The 19892-nt window shown below is 37.8% G+C and overlaps 2 protein-coding genes and 1 long non-coding RNA gene across 3 annotated transcripts in view; 1 reads left to right on the top strand and 2 right to left on the bottom strand.

The window, feature by feature from the left end:
* Positions 1–19892, bottom strand: part of LOC310723590 (embryonic polyadenylate-binding protein A-like) — a gene marked incomplete at its 3' end in the record, with an annotated part of 236156 nt that overhangs the window by 26364 nt on the left and 189900 nt on the right. The window lies entirely within an intron of this gene.
* Positions 1–19892, top strand: part of LOC310724102 — a 103427-nt gene that overhangs the window by 51679 nt on the left and 31856 nt on the right. The gene's annotated exons all lie outside the window — the stretch shown is intronic.
* Positions 256–7529, bottom strand: LOC310723593 (interleukin-1 receptor type 1-like; the record flags this gene model as incomplete). The annotated part of the gene is made up of 8 exons (XM_083536857.1): positions 256–340; positions 1368–1495; positions 1588–1650; positions 2874–3045; positions 3662–3842; positions 4819–5071; positions 5320–5514; positions 7385–7529. 7 exons carry the CDS (start codon positions 7527–7529, stop codon positions 1422–1424), a joined length of 1083 nt encoding a protein of 360 aa, XP_083392983.1. The 3' UTR covers positions 256–340; positions 1368–1421.

The following is a 19892-nucleotide window of genomic DNA, read 5'->3' as shown; positions in this document are numbered from 1 at the left end:
GTTTTTACGCTGGATGCCCTTTCTAACGCAACCCTCCTCATTTATCCGGGATTGGGAACGGCACTAAGAGTGGCTGGGGTTGGTTCCCTGACCGGGGATCGAACCCGGGCCGCAGCGGTGAGCGCACCGCATCCTAACCACTAGACCACCAGGGGACCATTGAGGACAATAATATAATCAGTGGAAATACTTCACAGCAGTAAGTAAAGTAAAGTAGCCAACAGCAGTTCCTCTGTAATTTACGGCCCTGCAGGTGAAGTTTAGGTTAAAATCTTTCTCCGATACCCGAGACACCAACAAGCTTCGCTCCACCTGCCAACCATCAGCCACCTCGAGCTCCCTGCAAGCACAGTTACAATCTGTTTACTTTATAGACAAACAATAGGAACAAAATAAAATACACAGAATGACAAGAAATGATTATGACAATAAATTTACAGCAGCATGTGAAAATAAATCCATGCATGGTGTCTGGAAATAAAACTGCCCTCATGTAGTAGTGACAAGATGGAGATAAAGTGTGTATATTTAAAGTCTAAAGGAGCTCTACTAAAAGATTTGATCACAAACTTTCAACATCATTTTCTCTTGAGCAGTAAGACAAAAGGAAATGTTGTAAGAATTGTTTATGTAATGGAGACAAGCAGTTCTGTGAAAAGATTTGTTAAAATTGCTGAGATTACTGATCTTGCGTGTCCAGAAAAATACACAGTGCAGTGTTTTGTGTAGCCAGCTTTGGAAGAACCTATGAATTGTGTAAAGCTTCAGGATGTTCATGGACATAACATATGTCATAGTAGCAGAAGGAAAAACCCATCATTCTTTGCTGTTTTTGTGGTAAAAAAGAAATTACATAAATCGAAAATCTCATTCACTTTGAGTTGATCACTCGATATGTGTTTCTTCATTTATTTATTTTTTGTTTGTTTGCTTGTTTTTTACACTGTAACAAGCCTTTAACACCCGAGATAAAGTCAATGGCAAACACAACGTTTTTTCCGATTATAGCGTCATAACAAAGTAATTGTTTGTTGAACTGAAAATGCCCCACTGTATTTTGGTTAGTTATAGAATATATTAATATAATATTATTGATATTTATAGGAAAAAAAATCCTTCCCAATCATCCTGATGGCAGATGAGAGTGTAGGAAAAAGACTGGATATAAGTTAATAATAATTTTATGTTTATAAATTTTTTTTTAGGACTCCTTTCTGTGTTTTACTGTAACCATAATTTCACTCTAGCAAACTTAAAATAACAGCATTTGAATTACAGCAGCGTGTCAATTACCTCCAGGATGAATTAAGTGATCTATCAATCTGTCTGTGTGTCTGTCTATCTCTATCTATCTACATCAAACTCACCAGAGAGGTTCTTGGAGGATATGCTCAGAGGTGTTTGAGGAGACATAATTGCCTTTAAACTCCCAGGACATAATCATCACTTGGACTCCTTTGCCAGGTAAAAACACACGTCTTGTTAATCGCCGAACCTGCTCATACATAAACGTGCAAACAAACATGAAACATTTTGTTTGGTGTTGAATCCTGTGTGTATTTAAAGACGGTTTAAAATGCAGCAAACCTGGAGCTATTTTCAGGGTGTCTTCGGTTGGCTCAAGCATTTGAGGTCTTTTTAATCTTGTCTCTGAGGGAAAGCAAAAAATAACAGCTGTTACAAAATGTTACAAAAAAAATAATCAACTGATGCAATGGGTGTAATCAGTGTGGCCACTACAACCAAATAAAAATTTTTATTCTTTGGTAAATGATAGGTTTCTATGCAATATAGGTTTAAATGAGTAGGGTTGAAAAAATAAGTCCACTGATACTTTTATAAAATTTTTACAAAATAAAGGAATAAATACATAAGAAATGTGACAATAATTTTGCTGTAATAATAAATGTTTAACCATTTATTATTCTCTAATATCATATAAGTGGTAGTGCGCATGCCACGAGCCAGTCCAGGGACTGTTACAGTTTTTCTCAGCTGCTTTGGAGCATTTCTCGAATGATCCTTAATATTTGCAAACCAGTAAGTGCATTTCTCAAAACAGTTAATACAAACAGTACAAAACATTGGATTTCTTGCAAAAGCCTATACGCTTCTTAAAATCCTTAGTTCATTAAGTATTTGTGTCAATGAACATCTCATTCCCATCAGAATGAAAAGTCTCTTTGTCATCATTCACAAACAAAATTATCAAAAGGTTTAGTCATGTTGTTAGTATGATGGCGCACAGTTTCTGGATTTCTTGATATTGTCATTCTGATGGCAATGAGATGTTCATTGATACAAATACTTTTATTAGATAAACTACAGATTTTTAGAAAAGTACAGGCTTTTGCAAGAAATTCAAAGTGTTGTGCCGCTTGTACTAATTGTTTTGAGAAAGGCACTTAGTGGAATGCAAATCTTAAGGATTCAATAAAAGCTCTAAAGCAGCTGAGAAAAACTGATCACAAATTAAATCCAATGCATAAACTCTAATTAACCCTAACACACTGTTCAGATTGGGACCCTTCAAAGTATGGATCCAGCCAACTGCTATTGTAAAAAGCTAATACATCACAAAAGTGCCTGTTTTTGGATCTCATGACACTGTGACCATGCATTCCCATCAGAATAGCATAGATACAGAATTCTGTTTAAGAGGCATAATTATGTTTCACCTATTTAAAATTCTCCTTCAAATGCATTCCTGTATTTACAAATCAGGGTTAGGTTACTCAAAATAAAGCCAGGAGGTGTAGAAATACTCTCAGGATCAATAATCTCAGTTCAGTGTGTGTTAGTTGATGCTTAACTCAACTAAACCATGGAAAGTAATTGTAGCTGTACTAGTAATTGTAGTTTTTGTTTCTCACCGGTTATGTCACACTCAATAGTCTCTGTAACTACACTGCTGACTCCACTGAGGTTGAAGGTCATCTTGCAAGTATAAAACCCAGCATTGTTGGGAGAAACTTTGAAGACATTCAGCATGAGGTTATTGTCAGTGAAGTGAAACCTGGACCCTTCCTGCAGACGCTCACAGCCCTGAAAGAGCAAAGAAAGTTCAGATTTACATTCAGGCTATGATTATAATTTCTGTATATGATCACACAGGAAAGCTAGATACATTTGATGGTACTTCTTTAAGATATAAGCACTTGTTAAATGCTATTATTTATGTGCTAACATAGAATAAAACACGTTTACTTACATAGCATAAAACACAGTAATTTGAGAAGGACAGGAGTACTAATTTTTCAGATTTTCTTTCACTCGTTATTTTAGAAATCCATTATTATCAAAAGTATTGGAAATATACTGAATTAATACTTTGAAACTTAGTCATTCTTTTACATAGAATTGAAGTGGAAACTTTTCCCTGATATTTCAAGTTAAATGTGACTAAATTATAGAGAGGATGCAAGGGCATGGTCAAGCACCGGTTTGTGAATGAAGGGCGGACCTGGAGGAAGTGAGCAGTATGGATCAAATGCATGTGCATAACTGTAACAAGTGTTTCTTTTGCAGTGAGCGATGGAGAGAATAAAAGGAGGGAGACAAGAGCTTCAAGAGAGAGATAAACATGCACACACACACACACACACACACACACACACACACACACACACACACACACACACACACACACACACACACACACCTTGTACCAATGTATGGAGTAGCTGTCCACTTTGCTGGTAAAATCCCTTAAAGGACATCTCAGGTTATCGTTCACTTGACCCTGCATTCGCTGCAATGCTGTCTGAGGACAGCGACATGCTCCAGACATCATCTCCTCCACCACCAGAACCCTCACCTGCTTATAGCACTCCTTTGGAGTTCTGCTTAAAAGTAAATGAGAAAAAGCAAACCATTATTGACTGTTTACTGAAAATCATATTTTTGTATGTTGCTCTAGTTTTGCACTGATTGTCTCCCATAACCCACTGGGATCTCACAACTAATCTAGAGTTATATTTCTAAACACACTACAGCATACAACATGGACATACATACAGTATATACTGTACATACATACAATACAACATGCATAGATAAATTGTGCTCCAACATGGAGTTTCTGAAACTAAAAAAGGGGAAAACTAAAAAGTGTTATATAGACAGGACAATTATATTCTGCGCTTAATGTAAGATCTCATTCTGATAATAAAAGTCGCGTGCATGAAACAAAAGAAAAAAAAAATGTAATATAGGAATAAAACATTCATTTATAAAATGTCATCATCTTGTAGCTTTTCACTAACAGCATTTAAACTACTAATTATCAAGGAAATTGTATGAAAATAAATAATAGTATAACTGCTGTATCCTGGTTTCTGCTTTTCCTATTCCCATATGACACTACAGCGACTCACAAAGGTTACATTATTACCACTTTACAGTAAATATTACTGCTCTAATATTCAATAAACATTGGAATCACTTTAAGACTCCAACAATCAACATAAAGAACAAAGCTGTTATTTAAAGGTGTGACTTTTACCCTAGGTGATGAGACAGAGACTGATGTGGATGATGCTGAGGCAGCCAAATTAAAACTCCTTAACCATTAGAAATGTATATTATATTTTAATTTTTTCACAATTGGTTAGTAATGTTTTGATTGATGTTATGTGTTAAACTGCAGATGCACAGGATCATCCAAAAGAAAAAATTTTTAAAATGCCAATTTCTTTAAAATTTCAGAACCTTTCTTGTGGTGAAGATCCATGCAAAAAAAGGAAAAATTCAGATTTTAAAATTGAAATACATTAAGATGAGTAAATAATAATTCGGAGGTACACAGGGTTTATTTACCTGACAATGCATAAGTAATGGCCCTGGTGTTTCATGCTGATGTTGAGGAACATCAACGAAGACCCATGTAGTAGAACATGGTTCTCTTCTCCTGTGAACTCTAGGCCGGTCATCTGGTTGTACCACGTCACATTATAAGGGATGTTTAAAAGATCTAATAAAATATCCTTCACCAGTTCACAGTCTAATAACGCTGCCTCATGTGGGACTGCAAAAACACGCTCGAACGCTGCTCCATGATCTATACAGAAACCTTCGTGCACGCACACACACACACACACACACACACACACACACACACACACACACACACACACACACACACACACACACACACACACAAATAAATGTAAATCTGGCATGAAAGGATGATCTGCTTTTAAAAAAAAAAACTATGAATGAAAGAGTAGTTTAATCCAGTTTAATCTAATCTATTAATCTGTTACTCTTGCTAAAAGCTAGAGTAAATTGAACACACACACAAAATAAACACTGCATTACCCTGTTCTGAAGATTCGTTGTGTGATGCCGCACCAACACTGATGATCCATGTGAAGAACAACAGAGTAATAGATTCCACAGCCATGTCTATAAGACACACAAAGACAAAGAACATCAACTCAAAACCTCTCTGCACTTTTCCAAACACAGCTCTGTGTTCAGTGCCCGAGTGACACTTAATTTCAGGACAGGAAGCTATAACCAAGCCATAAATCACATCCGAAGCCAAGCCCAGAGAAGGCGGGAAAAAAAAAAAAGAAAAAAAAAGACAGATTTTACATAATAAATGATTTTTTTTTTGTATTAGTTGTAAATAATCTGTTCTTATAGTAAATAGAGTTTTATATCGCATTAAAAAAAAGTTCCAGTTCTTAGTAACAAAATTAGACCTTACTCAGTTTACAGTAATTTATTTCTCATTTCTGGCCAAACTTTGTACTCCTGCACCAAAGCTGTGTTGCCTGGAATATGCAGAGGAGGAGAGAGTAAGGGGAAGTGAGTAAGAAAGATTCATTGTCGCTACATACTTTATCTTTTGTGTCATTCTACCAACCACAAGTTCCTGCTAAATAATATCCCTAAAGACTTGCTCACGCATTAAGCCTATATAAAAATAAAATAAAAAAATCCACATGCATGATCTATTGAACTATATGCTAAAACAATCAACAATTAATATAAACTGGATACATTTTTACCTTTTTTTTTATAATTGATTGCACTACAGCTATGCTTTACATTGTATTGTATTTATTTTATAGTGTTTAGAGATGTTAAAGTTTCAATAAATGTAATAAATGAGATGCCAGAAAGGACTGTGATTAAATAAAAATATCCACACGGACAGTTAATTAGGTGATACCGGAGAAACTGCACCTCTTCAAGTCAAGAAGCTTTTATATATATATAATCATAGACATTTTACAGATTTGAATGATGTGTTGTTTTTATTTTATGTAAATTTTTCGGTGGAGTTTATTTATTTATTGTATATCTAAGTAAAGAAGGGACATTGTGAATAAGTGTGTGTTTTGCTGGTTTTAATTTCTTTTTTATTTATGTATTTACATTTATTTTTTTTATATAACAATGGTAAAAACAGAAATGCACACTGAATTGATAGCGTGTTAATAAAATTTAGTTCAGTTTAAAATAATTTGAATTTTGACAGCCAAATATATATTAAACATGTTGTTACCTAATGAATGTATCCAGGCTGAACATCCACATATAGAACACAAGCAGAGAAAAGATGTTGATTATCATGAATGTGTCTGTTCTCAGTCATGTTTACATCACTGACTCCCTCTGTCTCATCTACGTTAATCCTAAACTTCTTACTGCCTTCTGCCTGCTGATTCTTATCTTCGTAAAGAGTGAGAGTCAGGAATTTATACACCAGCGGATTGAAAAAGACGCGTAGTAAAAGGAAATCGGTTGTTCAGCTGAAATCAGCGCGCAGTGAAAATAAAAAATATATTTCACCAAATCAATGGATTAAAACTAAAGTAACGAGCCGGTTTTGAAAATGTAAGAAGTAAAAAGTACAGATATTTGTGTAAAAATGTAATGAGTGAAAGTAAAAAGTTGTCTGAAAAATAAATAGTGGAGTAAAGTACTGATACCAGAAAAATCTACTTAAGTACAGTAACGAAGTATTTGTACTCCGTTACTTCCCACCTCTGATTATTATTAATTTTAAAGTGGTCTTATAATGGTTCAGACGCACATGTACAAATCCAATGTGTGGAAACTGTACACTCTAAGAAAGGATGTGTTAATTTTTACTTATTATTTGGTATTATTTATTTTAACACAGTATATGTATAATTGTGTGTTGATTTTTTGTTAAAATAAATAAAATGACAACACAAGATATGTTTAAACACCACAAAATAATGTGTTGTTCCAATAATAACACAGATTTGTCAAGTTAGGGACAACACATTAAATTTGTTGTGCTTAACTAGACACAAAATGTGTTGTTTTAACACAACTGTTAAGAGATAAAGAGATAGAGATAAAATCTAGATCTTATTTAACATGAATGAAAAGAAGGTCTTACCTGCTTGCTTTCTGGAGAATCTTGGCCTCCCATAAACAATGTTCCCTTCACTGTCCCTCTTAATCCACTTCACAGTTGGAGGCTGGATGGATGATGCCTCTTGTTGCATGCTGATGACCTCATGCAGCCTTTGGAGTTCATCCATGTCTTTTGCCTGGTTGACAAGACTGTTGATCTTGTCCAAGTTTTTGATAAACTAAGATCTATTATATCTAATTCTAGATTAAGTCCAATACTTACGTATGAAAATAGAAAATCGCAATGGTGCTTGGGATCGTCACGCGCAATGATGTGTCACCGCTGAAGTAGCTGATTGGCCAACGTGAAGTAGGGTAAGAGGCAGGAACAATTATTATTATTATTATTATTATTATTATTATTATTATTATTACGGTTGTTGTTACTATAATAATAATAATAATAATTATTATTATTTTTTACAGCAGTTTCTGTTAGGTCCAGTTTCTGATTGGACGTTTGGATCTATGTTGGGGTGGAGGATGTACGAACAGAAATGAAAACTAAACGGTAGAAAATATAATTCGATATCATTAAACTTCGTTAGTTGGTACGGTTATATCAAAGCATTATTACATATATACTGGGCAAATCGTTTTTTATCAAATCAAACCGATTTGCAGCCACTGCGTGCGTCAAAATCCGACGTTAAGGGTCGGTCTGACCCATTAAAAGTCTATCTGTAGCCTAAAACCTGTTGTGTTTTTTTCGCAAGATAATACATAAATCTAGCCAAGTTATTATTATTATTATTATTATTATTATTATTATTATTATTAATAATAATGTTACGAAATTTCCACCACATACGGCAGATACGTTGGTTGACCCCCGGCGCGTCAAAATCCGAAGATGAGGGATTTGCATTGAAGTGTATAGGACGGCCATCTACGTTGAAAAGCGTCGCAGAGGGGGTACCTTCTGCCTCGGATGTCGACGCCAGGGGGCAATGACCAAACGTCGATACGTGATGATGTGGGGTGAGACTGTGTTGGTACATCTGCCAGGTCCAGCTTTTCCTAACGGCCCTTGGCAGCCTGAAAGCACTTTCCTTAGAGGGGTATCCTTATAAATATGAAATAAGATGGAGATTAGACAATAAAGTTTAGAAATAGCTTAGGTTAACATTCTTTGTAGTTTGTAGTTTATGTGGTACACATGGATTTACTTAAGACCACACAACAGTTAACTTTTTTCTTTTCTTCTTTTTTTGTGTATTTATTGTATCAGCAAATTCTGATCTCTAATATAAAAACTTCCCAAATGTAACCTGTTATTAAAAGTACAATCATATTTAGGGTCATTTAGGTCTTACAAAAATATAACTCACAACTATTAACAAGGTAATTAATGACTTTGACACGTACGTAAAAAGCATCACTTTGGAGTTATTAGATGAAAACTGAAAAAAGTCTAATTACAGCAACGGCAACAAGCTGCTGATAATATAACCTACAATATATAATAACCTAAACTAATACATTCTATACTACACTAATTTAATCTAAATAATTAAAACTCTAATTAATATTCCAAATATAGCTGCAAAACTAAGTAATAAAATGCAACGAAAAAGAAAATCATGACATAATTCTTTTAACATTAAAAAAAAGTTATCTGGCCATTTTATATCATTAATACAAAACATAAAAATACCTGAAGCGGTCTGCTGGAATCACCAAGCAGAGATGAGTGACAGGACAGAAAAAACAATGGTCCATGAACCAATCAGTTTTCACCTGGTCTCGCTAGGAATTACTATAAATACACGCATTTTGGATTGTAAGGGACATATTTCCACCATGAATGACATCAGTACACCACAAGTCTGGATCATTGGAAGCTTGATAATCGTGAGACTGCAAGCGTATTTGTCAGCACACGGGCAAGACGAGAATCTGGGCCTGGACTGTGACATCACCTGGGATGGAAAAGGAGGGAGAAGATGGGCGGACCTGTTGTCGCTTCTCCATCAGAAATGAGCCACCACTTGCTATGACCCAGATCTAATGATTATTCACCTCAGCAGGAACTGCATTGGACTTCTGGGCACTAACAGGCTTGATCTGATGTGGCGGATGAAATCAGACATCGGAGAGGCCCACATGTTATTTCTCAGAAACAAAAATCATGTTTTCGGACATGCTTCTTCACGACGTCTCCTAGAGATACCAGACCTCTACTAGCGAATATGGTGTTGAAAGAACACGGCGTTGGCTAAACGGAGCGATGTCTGAATACATGGGAGAATTAGGCATGGGGTGCATTTGGAACTGTGAAATTGGTCTCCATCTCTTACATTACTTATGATGGAGTGCCCCTAAATTTCGAGAAGAAACATGGTGTTTGGATTTTTTTTTCACAGAGCTCTTGTGTTCGAGCTTAAAAATTAAGTGTGTTCTTCCACAATATTTTATTTAATGAGTTTCTTAGTAGCTCCTGGTTCCATAATCCTAAATTACTGTATAAGACTGTAGATAGGAGATTACTTATAATCTTACCTTCTGGTGCTCATGTTAGTTCTTAATCTCCAGTGTGCTGGATTGTTTAAAGACTATAATCACACTCTTGATATCACCCAAATGAGGATGGGTTCCACTTTTGAGTCTGGCTCCTCTCAAGGTTTCTTTCTCATAACATTTAAGGGAGTTTTTCCTTGCCACAGTCACCATGGCTGATCATCAGGGGTAAATACACATCATTCACCTAACTGTTAAATAGTGTAAAGCTGCTTTGAGACAATGTCCGTTGTAAAAAACGCTATAATAATAAACTTGACTTGATTTGACAATAACCTCCAGGCTCCCAATGGCTCTTTTAAGAGCCATCAACTTTTCCCATACAGATGTTTTCAGATGAGGCTGCACAACAGCTTTCACACAGCATGTCCCTTGCTTGTGCAATTAGAATAATCTCTTAATTCAGAAGTTTTATTGCTTGAAAAAACACTTCCACAATGCTTTACTATGCACGTTGGTGGTTGATAAGGAAGAGCTGCTTCTTCTCTTAGGATGTCCTGCACCCACTTCAGTAGGTGTGACTGATCGCTGGTCATGAAGGTGGAGATGAAACTTGTGGGGAAGTTTCTCACCTTTCTGGCTTTTCCACACACATGTACAGCAGTTGGTGATTCCACTCACTGCATGTGTTGTGCAGCAGTAGTGGGTAACCGACTCCCTGCTCAACTTCACCTGGGTAGTTATGAGCGCCAGTGGGAATCTCTACTCTCTGCCCAATCAATGATTGGGTGACGGCTTTCTAAACTCTGGAACACACTTGTAGTGACTGGCATGTCTCTGTAGCCTTCATTACCGACTTTCTGATCAGAAGAACTTGGAACGGTCTCAGCCACCTCTTCTCTCCCCAGCTCTTCCTTCTCATATCTCTCACCACCACACAGTCTCCTGTTTCAGATTATGCAGCTGTCTGTTGGCTGATACAAGAAGTGTTTCTCTCACCTGCTTCTTTAGTTGAGATAAAGCACAGGACATGTTTGCACAATAATGCAAAATTTCATGATCACATTCAGAGGTAGTCATTCTTGCTTGTGGTTATTGACCCACTCTGGTTTTAGGTCGTCTGCCAGACAGGTAAGGTTTACCCAGGTTTTCTCCTACTTGTTTCAGTGCCTGATTAGTCAAGTCAAGCCAAGAAGCTTTTATTGTCATTTCAACCAAATATAGCTGACACATTACACAGTGAAATTAAACAACGTTCCCCCTGAACCCTGGTGCTACAAACAACAACAATCACAGAAAACACAGGGCTAAGTGTCCTCGCCACATAAAGTGCATCGTGTGAAACCTGGTGCAAACAGTACAAAGACAACACAAAACAGTGTAGGACAAATACACAAGACACAAAATAGTGATTAACGAAATGTGTGCATTTCTTACTGCTATTTTCTTCTGGAAAACCCCATCTAGAAATAATTTCTTATTTCTAAATGTTGATACTCCGACTGCATCTAACCATTATGGTGTGTGAGTGTTTGTTTGTATTACTCCCCATATTGCCAGATAACAACATTTAAATCACACAATAAACGTTACAAATCCACAAATCTAGGAAACAGTAACATGAGAAGTGATGCAGTATCATGATATAATACATCAATAAACTAAACAAACACTGTAACATACATACAGTGTTCACTTTCTTATGAACTCCATCATACGCTTAGCAATAAGAGTGTTCATACAACACATTTACTTAAAACGTAACCGCTGTGAGCAGGATTCAAACCTGCATGGGGAAACCCCATTGGATTTCGAGTCCAACCCTTAACCTCTGGGCCATCACAGCAGGGATGACCTGAGAAAATGAAAAGAAGAGATGTCTTTATTATTCTTTTTTTAGTTTGTCATAGTTTCACCTTAAAAGAAGCATTTAGAATTGAACAGTGTCTATGACAAATGCTGGCTAAAAAAGAAACCCTCAAAGCATCTGTCCCAGACGCACCACCCTGCCAGCAACAGTCACTCAGTCCACTCAGTGCTTGGTGTCTAACAAAAGCCATAACGTTCCTGGGTGGGCTCCGAAATCAACCCTTTAGTTAACAGCTAAAAGCGCTAACCGATTGCGCCATTGGCTGAGAAAGGAATGAAAGATATCGTACTGATAAGCTGTCATTACAAGACACACAGCGTGCAAGTGAGCTTCCAAGCTCAGACGAGATCGAGCGTTCTCAGACTGGTATGGCCGTAAGCGAGAATTGCTGTTCCAAATTGCCAATTTATTTTTGCTTCTTAGTTTGTTTGCTTATATGCCTTTTTTTTCAGTTTAACTTTTATCACACTTTATCCCCCACAGTAGATGTTTATCCTTAAATTAAGCATGAAAGCAAATAAAAGCATAACAAAAAAAAGATAAAGCTTACAGTACTTGTTATTTCAAGGCGGTCTCCCATCCAAGTACTAAGCAGGCCTAACCCTGCTTAGCTTCCAAGATCAGACAAGATCGAGCTTTCTCAGAGTTTTATGGCCGTAAGCGAAAATGGCTGTTCCAAATTGCCAATTTATTTTTGCTTGTCAGTTTGTTTGTTTGCTTATATGCCTTTTCTGCTATTTTCTGCTTTGCGCAAATTTCGGTCGAAAAACTGTTCGCTAAGCGAAAAGGTCGATGTCCGAGCCGGTCGCTAAGCGGGGTACCACTGTACAAGGTCACTCTGGAACAATAAGAGGACAAGAGATAAGTATCTTTTGGACGGTTTGGTTATCAATGAAACCAAGTGTGAGGTCAAAAGACTGCTAAATAGAAACTATGTGGTCTCCTTCATGCATCTGCCTGTCTAAATGACAAGGATTGTCAATTGTCAATTGTAGGGATGGGGAGTTTTCCCAATATCCAAGATAAAAAGGAGAGTGTACTCGGGCACCAACATCGAGGACTGGTTTGTGAAAACGCGGTTCCCAAAAGAAGTTGCCTCTCTCCCATACACTACAAAAATAGAAACGGCAGAAGGCCCGCAGTACTTCCGGGTTATGCACAGCCATCAAGTGAAGACCCGCTGGTTGTGCATGAGCCGGACAGCAGGACAGAGAATCTAGACCCAAACAGGACTAACTGAAAGTTTGCAAAACATTTTGGATGGGGTGGAGAAGAAAGACAAAGGGAAAGAGACATCAGTGGACACACAACAGGACGGAGACTCATGGATTCAAATGGAGCTGACGGACAACCTGCAAAATGACCTGAACACAATGGAATAGAAGGGGAAGAAGGGGAAGAAAAGGAGGACAAACAAGTGAAACCAATAAAAAGAAGGAGGTCAGTACAGGCCAATACCTAATGTAGATGTTGCCAGAAAGAAAGTTCTGGCAAAAGAGGAGAAAAAGAGGAGATGGACTGAGATGATGTTATATGTCAATGCTCTTATACACTGTAAAAAATCCAACTTTCGAAAAGTTTGAATAACATTAATTAGTTAACTGGACAATAAAACAAAAAAAATTTGACTTAATAAGTGAAAATAAGTTGGTTAACAAATTGTCTGACCAACTTAATTTGAAATGTTGACTGGATATGCACATATAAGTTTACAAGCACACAAGTTGCTTGGTGGCTTGGTGGTTGGAGCATGTGCGCTATAACGTGCAGACATTGGAGTGCACATGGAATAATAGTGCCATTTTGATCATCAGTTAAGCTTCAGGACAGCTTCATCAACCCTTCAATTGTCAGCGTTTAAAGTAAGCATTTATTCATTAACTTTATTCATTTTATTATATTTTTTATAATGTTGAAATGTTTGTAATGTTTGTGAAACATCAGTGTGAGCATTAAGCATTGTTTGCGACATGCAAATGTATCTAATGTTAGTTAGAGTTTTTATTGCCAGTAAAATGTACAATTGTTTTTGACCTGGTTTTGAAAGTCATAACTAAAAAATGTAGTGTCACTGGTCAAGCTTATTATTTTAAAGCAAGTTTGAATGAACGCAGTGTTAAGGGGGTGTTAGATTTTTATCATGCCCAAAACGAAACTTGGAGAGATTTTCCATACGACCTGTGATGCTCCGTAGTGCCTTTCTGAATTCAGGGAAGGAGAAATACACAGCACACAGAATGTAGCAATGTTTCCTCTCTTCAGTTTATTGCAGGTGGCAGACACGTATTTATACACAGGATGATACAGTCCACACACACACACACGAACACGCACACACAAAAGGCTGACCTAAAGTCGTTTTCCTGTTTAGACAAGAGGATATACCAGCCCGAGATTTGTGAGCCCAGATAAGACTCTCTGTTTACCTTACAGACTAACATCGTAAATATCCTATAAACACTGAACGGACAAGAAAATGTGTGTGAGATAGTGTGAAAACAGTTTTAACACTAACAATGGCCACTTTAAATCATTTATGATTTAGCATCACACACCAAAACATAGGATGTTCATCCTGGGAACAGAACCTGTGACATAAACTGCGAATTGAAAGATATTCCATTTCATTCTTTCCCTACATGCAAATAATCCTTCATCATCACCACTCAAATCAAGGTCTTTATGGCCTGTCTTACCATCGTCATCAACATACATACTACAATTCCAACAACATACAAGAATCATTTCTAAAACAAAATAGTGTTCAACACTCGTAAACAAATTCTTAATCTTTTCCAAAAACTTTGTTCAGCAGTTGTTTCACGTTCTCCAAGACGTCATGAGACCATTGTTTCTCATTGTTTGTTCAGTATGTCTATAATTAGTGATATAAGGTATACATAACAGTTTCTTCTCTGAATAATGTATTCAAAGAGAATAAAAAAATTCGGAGTCTAGTTACATCTATGCACATATAGTTATAGAATTTAGACCTAGAGCGGTATCAGGGTAAGCTAAACTAAACAGTCATGTGAGTTTGATCTTTACCCCGGAGGTGGCCCCGTTTCTACTAAAAAGAAAAGATCTTTCCGTGGGCTCTCAACTGTTTCAGCCCTGAACACTCACTTAGGCTGGCTTCTTAGGCCAACAGACCAATTAATGCATAGATTAAATAGGTGCTGTTTTGATCCTGCTTGCGCGTATCCACTGTGGCTGATAATCAGTCAGAACTCCAGTTCTGGTTACAGCTAGGACAGTCGCTGGACCCAGATACTTCGGTTCACCGACCTGATTAGGCACAAAAGGGTGTGTTGGCTTATCTGTGGGCATAGGAAGAGTTAGTGAAACATCAACACTGATAGAATTCAATTTCTCAACCAGGGCAGAAACGTAGTCGTCCACCATCACTTCCAGGTTACCTAAGGAAGAAATGCCAGTGCGTCCCCTGACCCATGGGGTCATGAAAGGTTAGAACATAAAACTTTCAAAGGATTAGTTTTGTTAGAGATAGGGTTAGTTTTGTTAAAGATAGGGTTATTTTCATTTCTGTGAGTACTACCGGGAGAACAAAAGTCCAATTTTCGGCCTGTTTCAATGCAGGCTTTAGTAATACGCTTAATGGTTCTGTTTGTTCTCTCTACCACTCCAGCTGACTGTGGGTGATAGGGAATATTAAAATAAAAATCAATTGCTAAACATTTAGCAAAAAGATGTCTTACCTTTAAAGCAAAAGGTGTGCCGTTATCAATTTCAATCACACTAGGAATACCAAACCTAGAGATGATCTCTTTTGTTAATATTTTGACAACCGTTTTAACATTCTCTGTCGCACATGCAAATGCTTCTGGCCACTTACTGAATCTGTCAACTATAACCAACAGGTATCTCAAATTTCCTAAAGGTGGCATATCTGTAGGTGTTGGAAAGGGGCTTCAGGAAAAGTAAGCGCAGTATGTTGTACAGGTCGATGTACGTTAGTTTTGGCGCAAGTCAAACATGAATCCAACACTAGCTTGGTGGTTTTAGCTACATCCTTAGCTACATTATCCGCTAATGTGTTTCCCTGAATTTCCTCTGAATCACCTACGGCATGTCCTTTAACCTTCACTATGGCCACTTTGGCAGGGAGTTGAACAGCTTTTAAAAGGTCGCCTATGAGATTAAAATGTGCTATGGGCTTTCCATCAGCTGTTTTAAAGTCTCTTTGCTTCCATGTTTCAGCAAAATCATGCACAACACCATAAGCATACTTAGAATCAGTGAATATAGGCACTACTTTACCTTCAGACAACTGACATGCTCTTGTAAGTGCGACCAATTCTGCAGCTTGTGCTGATGTGTATGGTAATAATTTAGCTTCAACTATTACATCAGGTAATCTTACAACCACATATCCACATAAATACACACTAGAAGGTTCTGAACATGAACATCTACTTATAGACAATCCCCCTCTTCCAGGGCCGTATCTAAAAGATCGGTCCTACAAGAGGTCTCACGTTCAATTTGTCTAAGGCAATCATGCGCATCATAAAAACCATCTACGTCAATATCGTCTAGCAGATCACGCAGAGCTACTACAGCTGAATGCGGCTGAGAAGAGGCTTAATAGTTAAGTTTTCCGTTACCAAGAGTGTAGTTTCATAACCAGATCTGCGTTGTGCTGTCATATGTTGTTTGTTGAGGTTGTATAAATTAGCTGTTAACTGATGTGAGGTGTACAGTATCAAAGGATGTGACAGCACCGTTTTCTCAGCATCCCGGACCATCAAAACCGCAGCAGCCACTGCACGCAAGCACGAAGGCAACCCCTGTGCTATATTGTCTAAAGATTTGGAAAGATACGCAACAGGGCGATATCTGTCACCGTGTTCCTGGGCTAGGATCCCCGCAGCCGTACCACTACGTTCGTGCACATAAAGGTGAAAAGGCTTAGCATAATTCGGAAGACCTAGAGCTGGAGCAGAGTGTATAGCCTGCTTGAGGGCAGCAAAACTGTCAGTCATTTCATGAGACCACAGAATGAGATGTGATGGAGGAGCTCTGTGATCAATAGCACTATGCAAAACTTTATCATGCTGTGCGCAGTCAGGGATCCATGCTCGGCAGTAGTTCACCAGTCCCAAGAAGCTCTGCATCTGTTTCACAGTCAGAGGTCTTGAAAACATAGTCACAAGCTGTACTCGGTCCTGTGACAAGGATGTCATCTGCGTATTGAAGAATGCAGGTTGTTTCCGGCAGGTGTATATCAGCCAAAGTTCAGTGCACTACAGCGGAGAATACGGCTGGCGAGTCAACAAAGCCCTGAGGAAGACGTGTCCAGGTGAATTGACGTCTCCTATAGGTAAAAGCGAAAAGCGTCTGCGTCTCAGCGTCTCTGAGGCCAAAGGGACACTGAAAAAAGCAGAACAAAGATCAATCACAGTAAAAATTCGGGAGTTGCTGGTATAGAGTTAACAATGGTAGCTACATCGGGCACCAAAGGAGCTAACGGAATAACTAATTTATTAATCTCACGTAAATCTTGTGTTAGCCTCCAGCATTTTTTATCTGCCTTTAAGACAGGATTAATCGCTGTGTTATACGGTGAATGTGTCTCGATCAAATCACCTTGTGACAATAAATTGTCAATAACTGGAGCAATGCCAACATTCTTCTCTATCGACAATGGAAATTGTTTAACAAAAATCGGATGGTGTGTTTTCATGAGTCTATTATACGGTTTTACCTGGATTAAACCTGCCTCATCTTTGTGAGAGGCCCATAATTTAGGGTTACTTCACCTAAACTTGGTTCATCAGGCACGACTTCTGTACTACCATGAAAGAAATCTTCCAGATGTGGCTGTGGCTCAGTTAAAAGCATGAGGACAGAAGGAAAAGACAGTGAGACATTGGATTAAAAAAACAGAATTTCCATTCCCATTTTGTGCATCATATCTCTTCCTAAAAGGTTTAAAGGCGAGTTTGGAATTATTGTAAAGCTATTATAAAAATTTGTACCAGTCGGTGTCACCACAGGCAAAAGGTGAGTTACAGGACATGAAATTGGAACTCTATCTATTCCCAAATAGATGAACTTCCCCTTTTTCCTAGGACCTCCTCCTTGAGTTCAGTGCTGAGGCTGGAATGCACCACTTCCTGTTGCAGTGCAGAGCATAAAGGGTCAACTTAACCTGAAGCATAGCAGAAACCTCTAGCAGCATGTAAATCTCTATGGAAAAGTATCTAGATGTGACACAATATCACTCCATAATGCCAAATGGTCTAAATAAGGATTAGTCCAAAAACCAGCACAATTAAAATCTTTGGGATTTTCTTCCGGCAGTAAGCGAGAAATGTTATGACCCATCATTTTTACACAGAACAAAAAACAGACACACAACACTTAATACACAGACAATACAGCTGCACAGGCACCAGGGAGATCACAGTCTTCAAACAAAAAGGTAATCCAGTCTCTCAAATTGGATCACAAATTTTGTAAGTTAGGAGAAAAAAATTTACTTTAAAGCCAAAACAAGATTGAAGTCTTTTGAAAAATGTTAAAGTCTTTTCAAAATGTCAGTTTTTCTTTAGTTCCTTTTCTCTTTTCTCACCTTTTATTTTTTTATTTTTTTATTTTTTTATTCTTAAAACAATAAATTTTTCATTTATCTATTTTTTTCGGGCATATAAAAATTATCATGGATTCTTTTGGATACTTCAGACAATATCGCCTATATTAGACAGACCGTAAAAAACGTCTTCTAATCTTGCATCTTACACCTAAGGTGAGGGAAACCATGTTGCGACGAAATCATCCCACCAAAGGAAATTATCATTAATTAAACAATTAATGCATAACCAAGACACGAACACACATGCAGCCCTATTAACTGGCAAACGGGACAATCACCGCAAACAAGGGAATACATTTAATTCTCCTTGATGCGTGATCTCCCTCTGGATATTGTCGGAAAGTATCTCGCTTCTGACACCAAAACTGTTAGATTTTTATCATGCCCAAAACGAAACTTGGAGAGATTTTCCATACGACCTGTGATGCTCCGTAGTGCCTTTCTGAATTCAGGGAAGGAGAAATACACAGCACACAGAATGTAGCAATGTTTCCCCTCTTCAGTTTATTGCAGGTGGCAGACACGTATTTATACACAGGATGATACAGTCCACGCACGCACACGAACACGCACACACAAAAGGCTGACCTAAAGTCGTTTTCCTGTTTAGACAAGAGGATATACCAGCCCGAGATTTGTGAGCCCAGATAAGACTCTCTGTTTACCTTACAGACTAACAAACAGTGGTTTGACAGAATTTTATAGGATTGTCAGTATTTTGGTTGATGACAACAGTGTATTATTTATCTCTGACAAACTTTCATCCTGGTATTTGGAACATTACAGGTCCTTCGAGCTTGTTGAAAACATACATCCAGAGATAGAGAGCCTAGATCCTGAATCTTTGATTGATCTCGGCCCACTACAAACATATAAAGTAGAAGGAAAGATCATGGTATCTCTGAAAGTCTTACTTCTGCATTAAAAGGCAAGCAAGTTTTCGAAACAATTCTGTGAATTTACAGAAAGCTTTGTTTCTGCATAGTTTGACATGTAAAGTTATAATTATGCCATGCACACATGGAGAAAACTTGTTTATGGTTTCTTGTCCCCCCAGATAATGTTGCTTAGGGTCTTCATCTCACCCCAAAATATTCGGAAGGTCCAACTTCCACAACTGCCTGACTCGGTGGATAATTTAAAAGCAGAACTTAAAACAAAGTTGGAGATTCAGGAAGACTTTTTCCTACAATATGAGGACCCTGACTTTGGAAATGAACTGTGCAATTTAACAGACATTTCTGAGCTGCCTGCTGAAAGGGCTGTGTTGAAAATTGTGTGGGACAAAGATTTATCTGTGCTTGAACAGTCCGATACAAAATCTGTTGCCTCTCTTGATACTGCCAGTGTGTCAGCATCTTCCTCCCAGAGCCCTTTAACCATCGTTCAGAGCCATATGAGAAGTACATTGCGGGGGCGTCACCTTTTCCAATTCCTACTTTCTCGTATGATGTTGAGTTGCGGCTTCGCAAAGCAAATGAGGTTTATGAACAAACAAACAAGGCTTTAAGTGTACCAAGAGAAATGAAGTCGCACATCTTG

The sequence above is a fragment of the Silurus aristotelis genome, assembly GCF_946808225.1.
Source record: "Silurus aristotelis genome assembly, chromosome: 3".
Lineage (NCBI taxonomy): Eukaryota > Metazoa > Chordata > Actinopteri > Siluriformes > Siluridae > Silurus > Silurus aristotelis.
The sequence above is the reverse complement of the archived record's forward strand: the minus strand, read 5'-3'. Positions and strand labels throughout refer to the sequence as shown.